The following is a 15,089-nucleotide window of genomic DNA, read 5'->3' on the forward strand; positions in this document are numbered from 1 at the left end:
AAGAAGAACAACTCTACTTCAAGCCTTTGGGGCAAGAAGATTATAGCTGTGTTTTTTTTTTTTTTTCTTTCATTCTCTTTAAAAGAAGTAACAAGGATGGTTATTTGACAGGTGTTATGCATTGTTTTTAACAAGAATGGGAAGAAGATGGCAGCTAGGGCCATAAGTTATTTTGACGTTTGAACTTGTGTAGGCAAGAGCTCAGTCCGTTTGAAAGTTTCAAAAGATGCCACTTCCTTTGGTTCATGCTTTTAAGTTTTAACAGGAGCATCTCAACCATGACATTAGAGGTGCTACCCCATGACAGCTTGTCTCTTGCAGCTTGCTTTCCTAACATCTATTACAGATTTTGCTATCAAGAAGCTGCTTTTGTTGCGGGTGGATTGATAAATATGGTACATCATGGCATATAATTGCAACAAAGTCTATTATCATCTGCTTCCGTATATAGCTCCCTTCACTTTTTATACATCTACTGCATTAGATTTCTACATATCTACATCTCTAACAGCCAAAAACTCAGATCTACATTCATGAATCCAGATTTACATACATTTCACGCAAAAACAACTCAAGTTCAACAGCCAAACCAATTCCAAAATTTCTATTGAAACTCAAATGGACTATTTCGTTCCAGTGTTGTGAGCAAATGCATTATTTTCCACAACAAAGATCCTAACATGTTGTTAAACCATCAAAGAAATAAACCTGAGGGGAAACTGCAACAGAATAAAGTTAAGAATTTTTTCTTGGTTGTGCGTCGTGATTTCTCCAAGGATTGAGAGCTTCTTTAATTGCCTGAGCTTCAGGGGAATTCTCCCAAGTTCGCTTTTCTGCCTCCAGAACGGTCACTTGGTCATCTGCATAGTAACAGAACAACAGGAAAACTAATTGTTAGCATAATAATCAATTGACTGAATGTGACATGCTCTCAACATAATTATGGAAGGATTACACTAGATGACACCAAACAACATTTGATAACAATAGCTAAATTTTCAAATAAGGAGGCAGTTGGACAGAGTGGAAAATTTTGTCAAATGGTAAAGATAAACCTTGGTTTTAAGTGTGAAACCAGCAGCCCATTTATCCATACTGCAACGAAAAATATGCAAGTGTGAATGTGTGATGCTTTATGCCATTGAGGCCATATAACTTAAGATACACACCTAGTTCTAGGTGTACCTAACTTCAAGGATCAAGGTTCGGTGAAAATGATGCTGGTTTTCGCTTTTAAAATAGGAAGGCAACTGACTCTAATAATCATTTAAATTTGAAATATGCACAAAGAAGATATTCAAAATCTGATTTTGGAAATTTTCAAATTGTAATTAGTGAAACGGGCCTTCTGCACTGATTTCAACATGGTGATGGGAAATAAGTATGATCTATCAATTTATGCACATCAATCCATCCCATACAAGTGTCACCCAAGGAGTAGTCAAGTAACCACAAATTCTCTCATTACTTCTCTCCCCAAAATCAGATTTCTTCAATATTGGATATAGGATATTTGGATGTGAACCAAGACAAACATAATTGGAAAGTGAAGCAAATATCTTTATCAAGCAGAGTAACTTTGCTAGAGCATATAACACTCACTGCAGCCATTTTCACATTATCCTAAACCAAATTTGCTTCTTAAAAAAATTATCACAAATAAAATTTCATGCATATGCAGACACACCCATTAAACACAATAAGCTTAGGTTCTGTTTGATTAGCATTCACCCAAAAAAAAAAATTCTTCAAAAAAATTACTCTGATAAATGTCTATGCATATACAGGCACACCCTTTAACAACAACAAGCTTAGGCACTGTTTCCTTAGCATTCACCCCAAAACTTTGTTTAAAAAAACCCGTTTTGATCAACAATAATAATAAATCAATAGCCAAAGCAAACAAAAACGAAATTGAATTGCTTTTAAAACATTAATAAGGTTCATTGAAGAAAAAGGAAAACGGTAAGATTGTAAATAAGGGTCATAAAACAAAATGGAAGATTATCATACAGAAGCCGGTTTTGATCATAAACAACTCCATTGAAGCTCCAATGAGAGCTGAAACTACCCCGATCTTTACGTACCAATCCACAAACTTCATTTTTTCACTGTATATATCATAATAATTTTAGTTAAAAACAAAACAAAAAGATTCAATTTTGAAATTCAAAACTAGCTCAGACCCTCCATTGCTCTGTTGGGTAATCGAGAAAATGTAAGAAAACAAAATATAATAAAGTAAAAATTACCTGTTGGAGCGAATTGGGAGAGGAGGGGTTACAGTGCAAACTGTGGAAACGGAGGTAAGGAAGACGCGTTAACTTGGGCTTCGTAGTTTTGTACAATTTTGTTAACAAGTGATACATGTGCTACAAGTCGTTTTGAAGGAAGGCATTTGGAGGAAAATCTCTGTGTGTTTGGTTTTGTTTATAAACGTTTAGGAGAAAGTTTGTGATGAGTTGTTTAGGTAAATTGTATATTTAACTCACAATTTTAAATATTTGTTTCAAAAAAATGTATATTGTTATATAATAGATAGAAAATAATGATATAGTCAACATAATTCATGAAATTGAGATAATTTTTATTAAGTATGGCAAATGGGTCGAATCAACACCATTTGTGTTCGGGTAAAAAAGGGGTTGCAAACAATCAGGTTGATTGGGATATGGGTCGACCCATATTTTTTCACATGCAAGAAAAATAATAACAATAAGGCTGCGTTTATTTCAGTGTAAAATATTTTCCGGGTGTAAAATATTTTCAGGTGAAAATATTTTCAAGTGTTTTGTTGCATTTCAAAAAATGCTTTGAAAAATGTTTTCTGATGTTTGGTTGTATTCTTGAAAATACTATAGAAAACACATTTTTTACTTGTTACTCACATTTTCTCACATTTTCTCAACTTCCAAACAAATATATAATGCCAAATTTTCTCAATGGATCGACAGTTGAGATTGAGAAACAAAACCCAACAAAAGAAATTCATCAGTAGATAAACACAAAAGAAACAAAACCCAACAAAAAAAATTCATCAAATCCGGCGGTCGAGGGAAAGAGAGATAGATCGGCGATCGAGAATGATGGCGGTCGAGAACGATGGAGAGAACGGCAGCACAGGTGAGCTTTGGGTCGAGAACGAGATCGGTTTTGGGTGGATTGGTCTTGGGTGGTGACAATCTAGGCAGTGTTGGGGTGTGACGATTTCGCCAGTGCTGGGATGCAACTCGCCGGTGCTTGGATGTGCGATCGGAGCTCTCGCCGGTGCTTGGAAGTGGTGATCGGAGCTCTCATCGGTTTTGTTGTTTCTCTCTCTCTTCTATTTTCCTGGGATGGAAATCAATTGTAGGGAAAATAAAAGTGTAAAATATTTTACAGGGTTTTGGGGCATGATTTACAGTCAACAGAAATCATTTTCCGTTTGACTGAATTTTCCGAGACAATCCAAACACACCCAGTGGTGTAAAATATTTTCCAGAAGCTATTTATTGTCGAAACAAACGCAGCCTAAATATGATCATATCATCTTTGTCTTCCTTTCAATACAAGTAAAAGGACAAAAAATAAATAAATAAATAAATAAAATTTTAACAATGCACAAATTCTTATGTTTACATAATTCAAATTTTACTAATGATATCATCATGATAAAAGAGCGAAAAAAATGTATGAAATGTCATCAACTATGTCAAGTTATCAACCCCCTTAGGTGCATCTATTCTTGTGGCATGTAAAATAATAATTGTGGGCGCTCGAGGACCGAGGATGAAGTTGGAGAGTTGTAGTATTGGTGTAGGGATGCCATGGGCCATGGGCCCAAGAAGGAAGGTCACCTAAGGAGAGGAAAGGATGAGTCATAGGACTCTGAGATGTTCCAGGTGAAGAGAAGGGTATGAAGAGAGAGAGAATTTGTGATCATAGGGGAAGTTTCCAGTTTGGAGTAACCTGTTGCCTCCGCATTAAATGGTGAGCAACAGTTTTATCAGCTGCATTGATAAGGAAGTGACCTGAACAGTGCAAGTCACAGCTAAGCAAATACTGTGAATCTCGTGTCTCATGAGTTGGTTATCCTAATGGGTAAAAATGGCTATGTACATATCATATTTGAAATTAAACCTTTAAATTCTAACTCACCGGCATTAAGGGGACATTTAGTTTGCGTTTGCTCATATTTTTAGGGGGCAGGAGCCGAGTATATGATTTGAGGTACCAAGCGTATACTTAGGCTATATTCGCAACTTGCATGAATGCTTGATCTTGCTAATTTCTTCAAAGGTTGTGGTCCGAGGATCCGCTCAGCATTTGGATTTTGCCTGCCACCTAAGCCCTTTCTGGAAGTAGTTAGTTTCCCCATAGGTTTGAGTCCGGAGACCATGCAAGACCTTGGTTCTGTCTAGTACTTAGATTTTTCTGGAGGTAACTAGTTTCCTCATAGGTTTGAGTCCGAGAACCATGCAAGACCTTGGTTCTATCTAGTACTTAGATTTTCTTGAAGTAACTAGTTTTCCCATAGGTTTGAGTCCGAAGGCCATGCAATATCTTGGTTCTGTCTAGTACTTAAATTTTCTTGAAGTAACTAGTTTCCCCATAGGTTTGAGTCCGAGAACCATGCAAGACCTTGGTTCTGTCTAGTACTTAGATTTTCTTAGAGTAACTAGTTTTCCCATAAGTTTGAGTCGGAGGACCATGCAAGACTTTGGTTCTGTCTAGTATTTAGATTTTCTTAGAGTAACTAGTTTTCCCATAAGTTTGAGTATAAGGACCATGCAAGACCTTGGTTCTGTCTAGTACTTAGATTTTCTTGGAGTAACTAGTTTCCCCATAGGTTTGAATCCGAGGACCATGCAAGACCTTAGTTCTGTCTACTACTTAAATTTTCTTGAAGTAACTAGTTTCCCCATAAGTTTGAGTCTAAGGACCATGCAAGACCTTGGTTCTGTCTAATACTTAGATAGTTGCCAAGATACAAGACATATAATCATAATGGACTTAAAATTTGAATTAGAGAAACGCTTTTATTAATAATAATATATTCTCAGGTTATTTACATTCTATGAACAAGGTACAGCTTTTTCATCTAAGTCTTCTAAGTAGTATGCACCTATTCCTGCTACTGAAGTAATTCGGTATGGTCCTTCCCAATTGGGTCCCAGCTTTCCCCAAGATGAGTTCTTGGTAGCACCCACAACTTTCCTCAACACTAGGACCCCTGGTGCTAGTGGTCTCAGCTTCACATTGGCATCATATCCCTGCTTGAGCTTCTGGTGGTAATAGGCCGACTGGATCACTGCCTTTTCTCTTCGTTCATCGATCAGATCTAGGCTCTTCCTTAGTGGTTCATCATTACTACTTGAAGTGAAGGAGCTCGTCCTCAACGTTGGGAAGCTTGCCTCTAGAGGGATAACAGCCTCGGCCCTATAGGTCATGGAAAAACATGTCTCCCCTGTTGACCACCGTGGTGTAGTCCGATAAGTCCATAAGACGTGCGGTAGCTTTTCTACCCATTTTCCCTTAGCATCATCCAGTCTCTTCTTAAGCCCATTGACTATGACCTTGTTGATAGCCTCGGCCTGTCCATTTCCTTGAGGATAAGCTGGAGTTGAGTACCTGTTAGTGATCCCCAGTTCGCAACAGTATCTTCTGAAGGCTTTGCTATTAAATTGGAGTCCATTATCTGAAATAAGAGTACGAGGGACCCCGAATCGTATAACAAAGTTTTTCCAGATGAATTTTTTAACATCCACATCTCTGATGTTGGCCAATGGCTCAGCTTCGACCCATTTGGTGAAGTAATCTGTGCCGACAAACAGATATCTCTTATTTCCTGCTGCCTTGGGGAAAGGGCCTACAATATCCAGGCCTACTGGGCAAACGGCCATGGACTGGACAAAGGGTTGAAGACCCCTCCTGGCTGATAAAGATTTGGGGTAAACCTTTGGCACTGGTCATATTTCTTAACATATTCTAGGGCTTCCTTCTGCATCCCTGGCCACCAATATCCCTGGGTAATGGCTTAGTGCGACAAAGATCTTCCTCCTATGTGGCTCCCACAAATCCCTTCGTGCAGCTCTTCAAGCAGTAATTCTGATGCTTTAGGGTGAATACACAGTAAATATGGCTCAGAATAGGAGTGCTTATACAATTTGTGGTCCTCGGACAACCAGAACCGAGGAGCGTTTCTTCGTATTTTTTCAGCCTCTAACTTCTCCTCGGGCAGGATATCATCTTTGAGGAACCTCACTATAGGGTCCATCCAGCTAGGACCCACTCTAACCTCATGGATATAGACCATGCCTTTTGCAACCTCATTTGTTCTATCCGGATGCTCGACAAGAATGACTCGAGGTATACCCTTTGCCGAGGAGGTAGCAAGTGTGGCTAATGAATCTGCATGAGTGTTTCCACTTCTGGAGACGTGTGACAGGCTGAAAAGATTGAAGTCTGACTGCAAGCGTTTGACCTGACTTAAGTACTCTTGCATCCTTGCATCTCTGGCTTCCAACTCTCCCTTTACCTGGCCCACTACTAATCTCAAGTTCGAGAACATCTCTACTGTTTTTCCTCCCATTTTCTGCACCATGGCCATTCCTTGTAACAAGGCCTCATATTCAGCTTCATTATTCGTGGCTGAGAATCCAAGTCTCAGGTATTTCTCTATGATAGTCTTCTCAGGAGATACTAGGACTAGCCCTACTCCGGACCCCCTTTGATTTGCCGCGCCATCAACGTACACCTTCCAACATGGGGGTCCTGGTATAGAGATTACTCCAACCGATTTTCCATCCGTGTTGCGCTCCTCTGCTACTATTTCTACTGGTGGTTCAGCAAATTCGACCACCAAGTTAGCTAGGACCAGGCCCTTTATGGAGGTTCGAGGCATGTACTTGATGTCAAAAGCTCCCAGAATTGTGCTCCATATGGCAATCCTTCCAGTGTAATCAGCGGTTCGAAGTACGGACTTCAAGGGTAGTTGGGTTAGAACAACCACTGTATAGGTTTGGAAATAATGGGGAAGCTTTCGCGTGGTATGGACCACAACCAGTATGGCTTTCTCGAAGGGTAAGTATCTGACCTCGGTTTCATGCAGCGACTTACTCACGTAATAGACTGGCTTTTGAAGGCCATTGTCATCCCGTATTAGCACCAAGCTCACAGCATGTGGGGCCACAGCAATATATGCATATAAGATTTCATCGGCCTCAGGACTAGACATGATAGATGGCCGGGATAGGTATTCCTTGAGTTGCTAGAAGGCCACAATACAGTCCTCGGACCACTCAAATCCTTTCCACTTGTTGATCAAGAGATAGAACGGTCTGCATCTATCCGCCGACCTGGAAATGAATCGATTCAGGGCCGCGATCATTCCAGTAAGCTTTTAGACCTCCTTGGCATTTTGCGGTGGTTTTAGATCATTTATAGCCTTGATCTGGTTGGGGTTAACCTCAATTCCCCTATGAGTAACCATGTAGCCTAAAAACTTGCCTGATCCCACGCCAATTGAGCACTTGGAGGCATTTAGGCATAGCTTATCTTTCCTTAAGACATCAAAGGTGCTGCCGAGGTCTCCTAAATGCTTGGACACCACTTTACTCTTCACCACCATATCATCAACATAGATTTCGATGCTCTTGCCCAACTACGGCTCGAACATTCTTGTCATCATCTTTTGATAAGTGGACCCTGCGTTCTTCAAACCAAACGACATTACCTTGTAGTGGTAGTTCCCAGTAGGTGTCACGAAGGTTGTCTTCTCCTGATCCTCCAGGGCCAGTGGTATTTGATGATAGCCTTGAAAGACATCTAAGAAGCTCATCCGAGGATGGCCTGCTGTTGCATCCACCAGCTAGTCTATCCGAGGCATGGGAACGGGTCTTTTAGGCATGCTTTATTTAGGTCCGTGAAGTCTACACAAACCCGCCATTTTTCACTTTTCTTCTTGACCACCACGTTGTTAGCCAACCATTTGGGGTAAAAAACCTCTTTGATAGCCCCTGTACGCTTAAATTTCATTACTTCGTCCCTAATCGCATCGGCGTGCTCTCTTGATGGGTAACGGGGTGGCTACTTCTTGGGAGTGATGGACGGGTTGACATTGAGATGGTGACAGATGAAGGCTAGATCAATCCCGGGGGCATCGTAGGCATCCCTTGCAAACACGTCAATATTTCTTTTGAGAAACTCAATCAACTCCTCCTTCTCTTGAAGAGGCAGCTGAGCCCCTACCCGAAAGAACTTCTCTGGGTCACCACCAATGACCACCTCCTCTAGATCTTCGCATTTCGCCTCCTCGGCAGCTATATCAAGAGGCGACACCGGGTCCCTTGATTACTATAAATTCTTTTCAGCAGAGGCCGAGGACTCCGCATCGAGCCAATGTGAGATGGTAGCCACCACACACTGCCTTGCCGTGGATTGGCAACCACGGATTTCGAGAACTTGGTCCCCTGATGGCAATTTCACCTTCTGATGCAATGAGGAGGCAACAGCCCCTAAGGTATGAAGCCAAGGCCTACCGATGATGGCTGTATAGGGAGAGTAGGTGTCCGCCACGATAAAGTTCACCTCCATTATCTCTGGGCCGGTCTGAATAGGTAGCCTAATCATGCCCTTTGGAATGACAAGCTTCCCGCCGAAGCTCATCAAAGGAGAGTTATAGGGCATCAAATCTTCTGGTTTCAACCTTAGCCCCTTGTAGAGGTTGGGGTACATAACCTCGGCCCCACTGCCACCATCCACCATCACTTTTTTCACATCGTAGTCCCCGATTCTGAGAGTGATCAACAGCACATCGTCATGGGGCTGGATGGTTCCGATCTTGTCTTCTTCTGAAAAACTCAAGATTGGGTGAAAATTCATTTTGGCCCTCTTCGACTTTGGCTGGGACTCCTTGGCAGGCCACTGAGCCACAGATAACACTCGTGAAGGGCATATGCCTGTTCTTCCTAGTGCGGCCAAGATTACATTGATCATCCCTACGGGTGGCCTTAAGGCAATATCTCTCGGGGGTTCTTGATGGGCCTGGCCTTGATGACCACTGGGATGATGCAGAAGGTGCCTCAGCTTTCCTTCTCGGACTAGCTGGTCCAGATAGTTCCAGAGGTTCCTGCAGTTCTCCGTGGTATGTCCGTGGTCCTGGTGGTATTGGCAATAAAAGTTCTGATTGCGCCTCGTGGACTCTCCAGCCATCTTAATCAGCCACCTAAAGTACGGCTCGTTCTTGATTTTCTCCAACACCTGATGTATTGGTTCTCGGAATACAGTATTGACAGTCTGTGTGTTGGTTACTCCGAATTGCCCTACAAAATCTCTCCTTGGCCGGTTGCTGTTCTATCGGTCCGACCTAAAATCCCTCCTTTCCTGAGGGATAACCTTCTCTTTTCCCTTACCTTGCAGTTGGTCCTCCTCTACTCGTTTATACTTATCGATCTAATCCATCAGTTGGCGCACACTGGTGGCAGGCTTGCCAGTCAGAGACTTCCTCAAGCCGTGCTCGGCTAGGAGACTATTTTTGAAGGTGCTGATGGCGACATCGTCAAAATTTTCATCCATTTCATTATACATCTCCCAATATCTGTCCGAGTAGGCCTTTAGAGTTTCTTCATCATGCATGGATAACGACAATAAAGCACTCAAGGGCCGCGAAGCTCTGCTATTTGTAATGAAACGGGAACCAAAAGCTTAGGTTAGCTGCCTATATGAATCTATGGAGTTCTTCTTTAAGCCATTGAACCACCTCATTGCCACTGGTCCCAAGCTAGATGGGAAAACTTTGCACATTAGCACCTTGTTTTTAGAACGGACAGCCATCATTTGGTTAAACTGGCTCACATGCTTCACGGGGTCTGTTTTGCCGTTATAAATGGCGAAGGTTGGCTGCTAGAATCGTCGAGGAAGTGTAGCCCTTTCTATGTGGCGTGTGAAAGGTGATTTGGAGAGTTGATCCAGTGCCCTGCTCATGGCATTGTTTCCCAAGCCCCTAGGAGATGGGCTTTTATGTTCACGCCTCCAGTGGTGCTCTTCTTCGTGAGAGAAAGTCTCGTTTAGAGGAGTTCTCGATCTTTGCCTATAGTCATCATCACTTTCATCATCGGAGGGCATGTCAGGCCTAAAGTGAGATTGCCTTCGTTGTGCATGCGCAGCTTTTTCTTCAAATCGTCTATCTCTCACTGCATGGCCTATTTATCATTCTGTCTCTGGGATACATGACTCCTAACTTCTTCTGGTTGCATGGCCCAGCTGTTATTTTGTCTCTAGAGCACGTGATTACCCACACGAGAATAGTTTTTGCTTATTTGTTTGAGTAGTGTGCACACTTCCCTCTCGAAACCTTCCATTCTCTTCATTTCGATCACGCTCAGGGTTAGGAAAGTTATCCTGTTGTTAGGATCTAGCCGGTTCGGGTTGATGGGAGCCTACTTGATGAGGGCTTGATCCTACCATGCTTGATTGTTGCCCTTACTAACACACAAGTTCTTCCCACAGAAGGCGCCAATTGTAGGAACAGGGTTTGAGCACTTCTTCTATTAAATGGGTGGACTCAAGCCCAACTAGCCCAATACAATAAATTTATAGAGAATGAGTTTAAGAGCTAAGTCTTAGTAAGGGTTACAACAACTAGACATAGTTATGAGTAGGTTGAATAATAAGGACGTAGGCTAAAGTATGAAATTCTGTCCTCGGGCATTTCTTCCGAGGAACTTATTTTTTTTATTCTTTCTTTAGTGCTTGGTTACAAAGGTTTCTAAGATCATGCAAATTGCTACTGTCTTTTCCTTCTAATTCCCGATCCTCTTTTCCTGGAGGATTTCTCACATTATATATCCCCTTCCAGTCGATCTTGGCCCTCCATCTGTTGATCATGCAGGTCACTACTCGAGTGCTTGTCCCATCAGCCACCTTCCCAAACCTTCTGTGAGTTGCAGCAATCAAGACCGCACTGTTCAGGGGTCATTTCCTCATTAATGCGGCCAGAACGTTAGTTGTAGGCATTTAATGCGGAGGTAACAGTTTCTCCTTGAATTGTTCCTACACCATGCTCCCATGGTTGTCCTACGGTACTTGTCCTTTTTCTTGGGACGCTTTGGGAGGCTGCCTTCGATGGCGTGCCGTTCTTTCTTTCTAGGATCTGGGTTGGCCGAGAACAAGATTGTCATCGGCGATGTTTCTAGACCATGTGGGCTTTCTTCGTTCCTCCTCGGGCATTTCTTCCTCCTCGGTGTGGGCCTTGGGCTTAGTATGAAGTGGGCCGAGGTTGTCAAATTCTTTGTCCCCACATATATATATATATATAGAGAGAGAGAGAGAGAGAGAGCTGAGAGAAAATCCAATTAGATTTCAAATTTGAATTCAATTAGAGTCTAATTTTGTGCTATATATCTCATCTAATCTAAGCTTTTAAATTATTTTGCCAATTGAGTTAATTTAGTGTAAAAATTAAATTTCAATTAGAGTTTAATTTTTGCGCCACGTGTCCCATCTAATCTAAATTTTGTTAATTTTTGTGCCAAGTGAATTAATTTAGTATAGAAAATAAGGAGTCCAATATAGATAAAGCTAGGTAATATATATATATATATATATATAACACCAAAACTTAGAGAATATTTTATTAGAATCAAAATTAGATTTTGCCTTTGTTAGCTTTTCGTACAAATTAAATTGTTTAGATTTTTGCTGTTTTTTTTTTTTTTTTTGAACTAATGAGTATATATTTTTTTATTATGTTTCTATTTAGATATTTTGTATGTGAAGATTTTGAATGTAACAAACTATAATTGAGCTAAACAATTACATGCACCTATCCTCATTTAATTTAGGAGATACTATTGAACCAATTTATTCTTTTATTTTGTGTTGTTTTTAGTAGAATTTTATGGAGGTGATAGTGAATTAATATTGTATATGTAGTGTCCAATAGTGATTTTCAAAATTGTATACATAACAATCGTGTAATGAGAAACTTCGCGTAACTAATATCATTAAAATTGTAAGGGAAAATCATTTCAATGCCTCCAAATGTCCTAGTCGAACTAATGTCCTATATAGTTAATAACCTAAACTAATATCAATAGAACCACTATAATTCATCATTTCTGTGCGTAAGCACAAATTACATACTAATTCTTTGGTAAAAGACAAAATCTATGCTAAATAAGAATTTTATTTCAAATGCTAAAAGTTGATTTAGAGTACTCAAGAGATTGCATATCATTAAAGTCTAAAGATAGCTCAAAAAACCAATTATAATTTTCTTTCCACCAAGAGAGAACATCAAACTTTGAATATTACATTCAAATAAATAAATAAATAAGAAGCAAAAAGATCTTTTTTATTTAAAGGGGAGGTCAAATTGAGTCAGGTTGAGTACAGGTAACCCTACCTAACTTGGTATTTCAACAGGTCTTGTGCAGGTTGACCTATTTTTGTTCAATCCGAGTCTAATTTTTCTAGGTTTAAGCAGAACTTATGAAAGAGCATGAATTTATTTGTCATGTCACTATTTTCAATCCACCATGTATTCTTCTTTAAAAAAAAAGTATCAAAAACTCTTCAAATACATAACTATTCCGTTGGATAATTTCATAAGCATTTATATTTTAAGCTCTTCATGTTTTTTTTTTTTTTTTTTTGGTTAATTCTATAGCTGAGGAGGAATTTTTTTTTTTTTTTTTTAAATTCAATAATTACTACAATGGAGTTGAGGAAATTTGAACGGTGGCAATTTATTTATATGAAAAATGCTAGAGAGCGCTGATTAAGCTAAAAAATTCTTAGCGTTTATCTAATAGAATGTACTAATTACATTTTCATTCATAAATAGTAAATAGTAAAAAATGTGGCGGCGCAATTGACGAAAACGCGAAGCACCCTTTTGGTATGAAGCTGTATTCCATTCCATAATCATAAAGAAAATGAAATCTGAGCTAAAATGTGGTTTCCAACTTTGAATAATGTCTAGTGCCTTTTTTTAATAAGCATAATGTCTAGTTCCTTTGAACCTCCTTACATGAGTTGATTCCCAAAAACCAAAAAGACTGTAGACTGTAGACAGAGTAAGCTAAAACCTCTGTAGAAAAAGGACCTTGACCACCCCACTCTCCTAATCACGAACTAGATATGGACCAATTTGGCAAAATAATTTATTTTTTTGGGAAATGTTAATGATAAGGTAATTAATGATATCCTGCGTAATTGGTATAGTAATTATTTTTAGATAAATGATAAGATAATTAATTTTTTTGATGATTTTTTGGAGTATATATTTATGATATTCTCGAAGTATTTAATAATTTTATTTCCGATAATAGTGGTATTAAAACTTTACTAAAATAGTTTATTAATAATTATTTTAATGACACTGGTTAGAAAGACACATTGTTTTTTATATCTCTGTCGCCTGTTCCAGGTTGGGTGTCGGTGTAGTACCGAATCCATTCGCTCTTGTGCTGCCAAATTGAACAAACGACCTCCTCATTACTCCAATCAAGATTACCACGTGCACAATTCCCTCTTCTCTTGTATAATACTATAATCTAAACATTTCTTTATATAAGATTATATATATTGAGTGATGTTTCCAACGATTTTTTTTTTTTTTTTTTTTTTGATGAAAAATCAAGATTTATTGAAAAGAAACAGAATAACTAATTTACTCCTTACAAAAGCTAAGTTATAATTAAATTAATATTTTTTTTGGTAGAAAATAAATGGTTAGGGAGGGCAACTAGCTAACATAGTTTTAAAAATTAGACCGGGTTGACCAATTGAACCAATTTAATGGAAATCATATACCAATTTGGTCCAATAAAAATCTTAAAACCAGTATAAAACGGATCAAAACTTTAAAAAAAAAAAAAAAAAAAAAAACTGAAAACTGAAATAAATAAATAAATAAATCGGTTTTTTGATCGTACCAATTTTTAAAATCATGCTAACTAGTTAGGTTTTTCCACTTGAGCGTTATCAAAATAGGCACCTTGACTGCTCCCGAATTAAGATTCTCATTGTGCATGCAATATTGGGGTACGTACAAATAGCAACAACGAATTGCTAGTGCGTTAGGGAAAACCCACTAGACCACCGACCCATGACCTATGTCATGATGACCTAATAAAATTAATACTATTCTCATAAAAATTAATTATCAATATTATTTTATTACAAATTAATTATAACATATCAACTATCAAGTCAATAATTATAAAAAATTCTGTGTTATTAGGCTTACCATTATTCTCTCTTTCTATATATATTTCCACTAGGCCGGACAGACTGTTGATTTCCAAAAGGTCGAAGGGGTACCTCCATTGCATGTGAAATTGTGAACCTGTGTTATATCCTATATGATATAATATATGTAAGATTCTATGATTAAAAACAATTCTCAATGAATAGCATATTCAAATAAATTGATATAATATAATCAATTTAATCATTTATTAATTAATTTTTTTATAAGCAATTGTTAAGTTAAACTAGAATACAAATCACGTTTTCATTTTTTATAAAATAGAATAGTTAAAACTTAAAAGGCTCTACAGAAGTGTGGCGGCGCAAGTGAAGAAACCGCAAAGCACCCTTTTTATAAGGACTATTCCATATCATGTTTGCAACTTTGAATAATGTCTAGTTCCTTTGAACCGCCATGGGCAACTATGTTTATCTTTGGGTAAGCTGCATTTACGTTTACGTTTTGGTAAGCTGCGTTTTTGGCTGGTCCATGACCGGTAAGCTGCATTTACGTTTACGTTTTGGTAAGCTGCGTTTTTGGCTGGTCCATGACACCGTTCATGGACCAGCCAAGTGCAAATTGAGGGTGAACAGTAAGCAATAAAAAATATTTTACTACAGTGTTTTCATTAATAAGTTTTCAATTTTCAATAAAATAAGTTGTTTCCAAACGCACACTTAACTTTTTTGTAAAAAAGTGTTAAATATATTTATATTTAAAAAAAAATGTATATATATATACATATGATTTTAAAAAATTATACATAAAAGTTAAAAGGAAAAAAAAAATCTCAAGATCTAATAAGAGTGTAGACTTATAGCTAAAACGTCTTGCAGAAGAAGGGGCTTGACCA

The 15,089-nt window shown here is 38.7% G+C and overlaps 2 protein-coding genes and 1 long non-coding RNA gene across 3 annotated transcripts; all 3 read right to left on the minus strand.

Moving 5' to 3' along the window:
• Positions 1-530: 530 nt before the first annotated feature.
• Positions 531-2,380, minus strand: LOC115949636. The gene is made up of 3 exons (XR_004083032.1): positions 2,253-2,380; positions 2,014-2,111; positions 531-860 (listed from the first exon to the last, which is right to left on the minus strand). It is a non-coding gene; the product is annotated as an uncharacterized LOC115949636 (long non-coding RNA).
• A 3,636-nt stretch (positions 2,381-6,016) lies between these two features.
• LOC115949742 lies at positions 6,017-7,216 on the minus strand. Its single transcript, XM_031067028.1, has one exon. It carries the CDS (start codon positions 7,214-7,216, stop codon positions 6,017-6,019), a length of 1,200 nt encoding a protein of 399 aa, XP_030922888.1.
• An 851-nt stretch (positions 7,217-8,067) lies between these two features.
• LOC115949743 lies at positions 8,068-9,192 on the minus strand. Its single transcript, XM_031067029.1, has 2 exons — positions 8,403-9,192; positions 8,068-8,300 (listed from the first exon to the last, which is right to left on the minus strand). The coding sequence occupies exons 1-2, from the start codon at positions 9,190-9,192 to the stop codon at positions 8,068-8,070; spliced, it is 1,023 nt and encodes a 340-aa protein (XP_030922889.1).
• Positions 9,193-15,089: the final 5,897 nt, after the last annotated feature.

Source organism: Quercus lobata, chromosome 6, assembly GCF_001633185.2.
Source record: "Quercus lobata isolate SW786 chromosome 6, ValleyOak3.0 Primary Assembly, whole genome shotgun sequence".
In the NCBI taxonomy this organism is placed as follows: domain Eukaryota; kingdom Viridiplantae; phylum Streptophyta; class Magnoliopsida; order Fagales; family Fagaceae; genus Quercus; species Quercus lobata.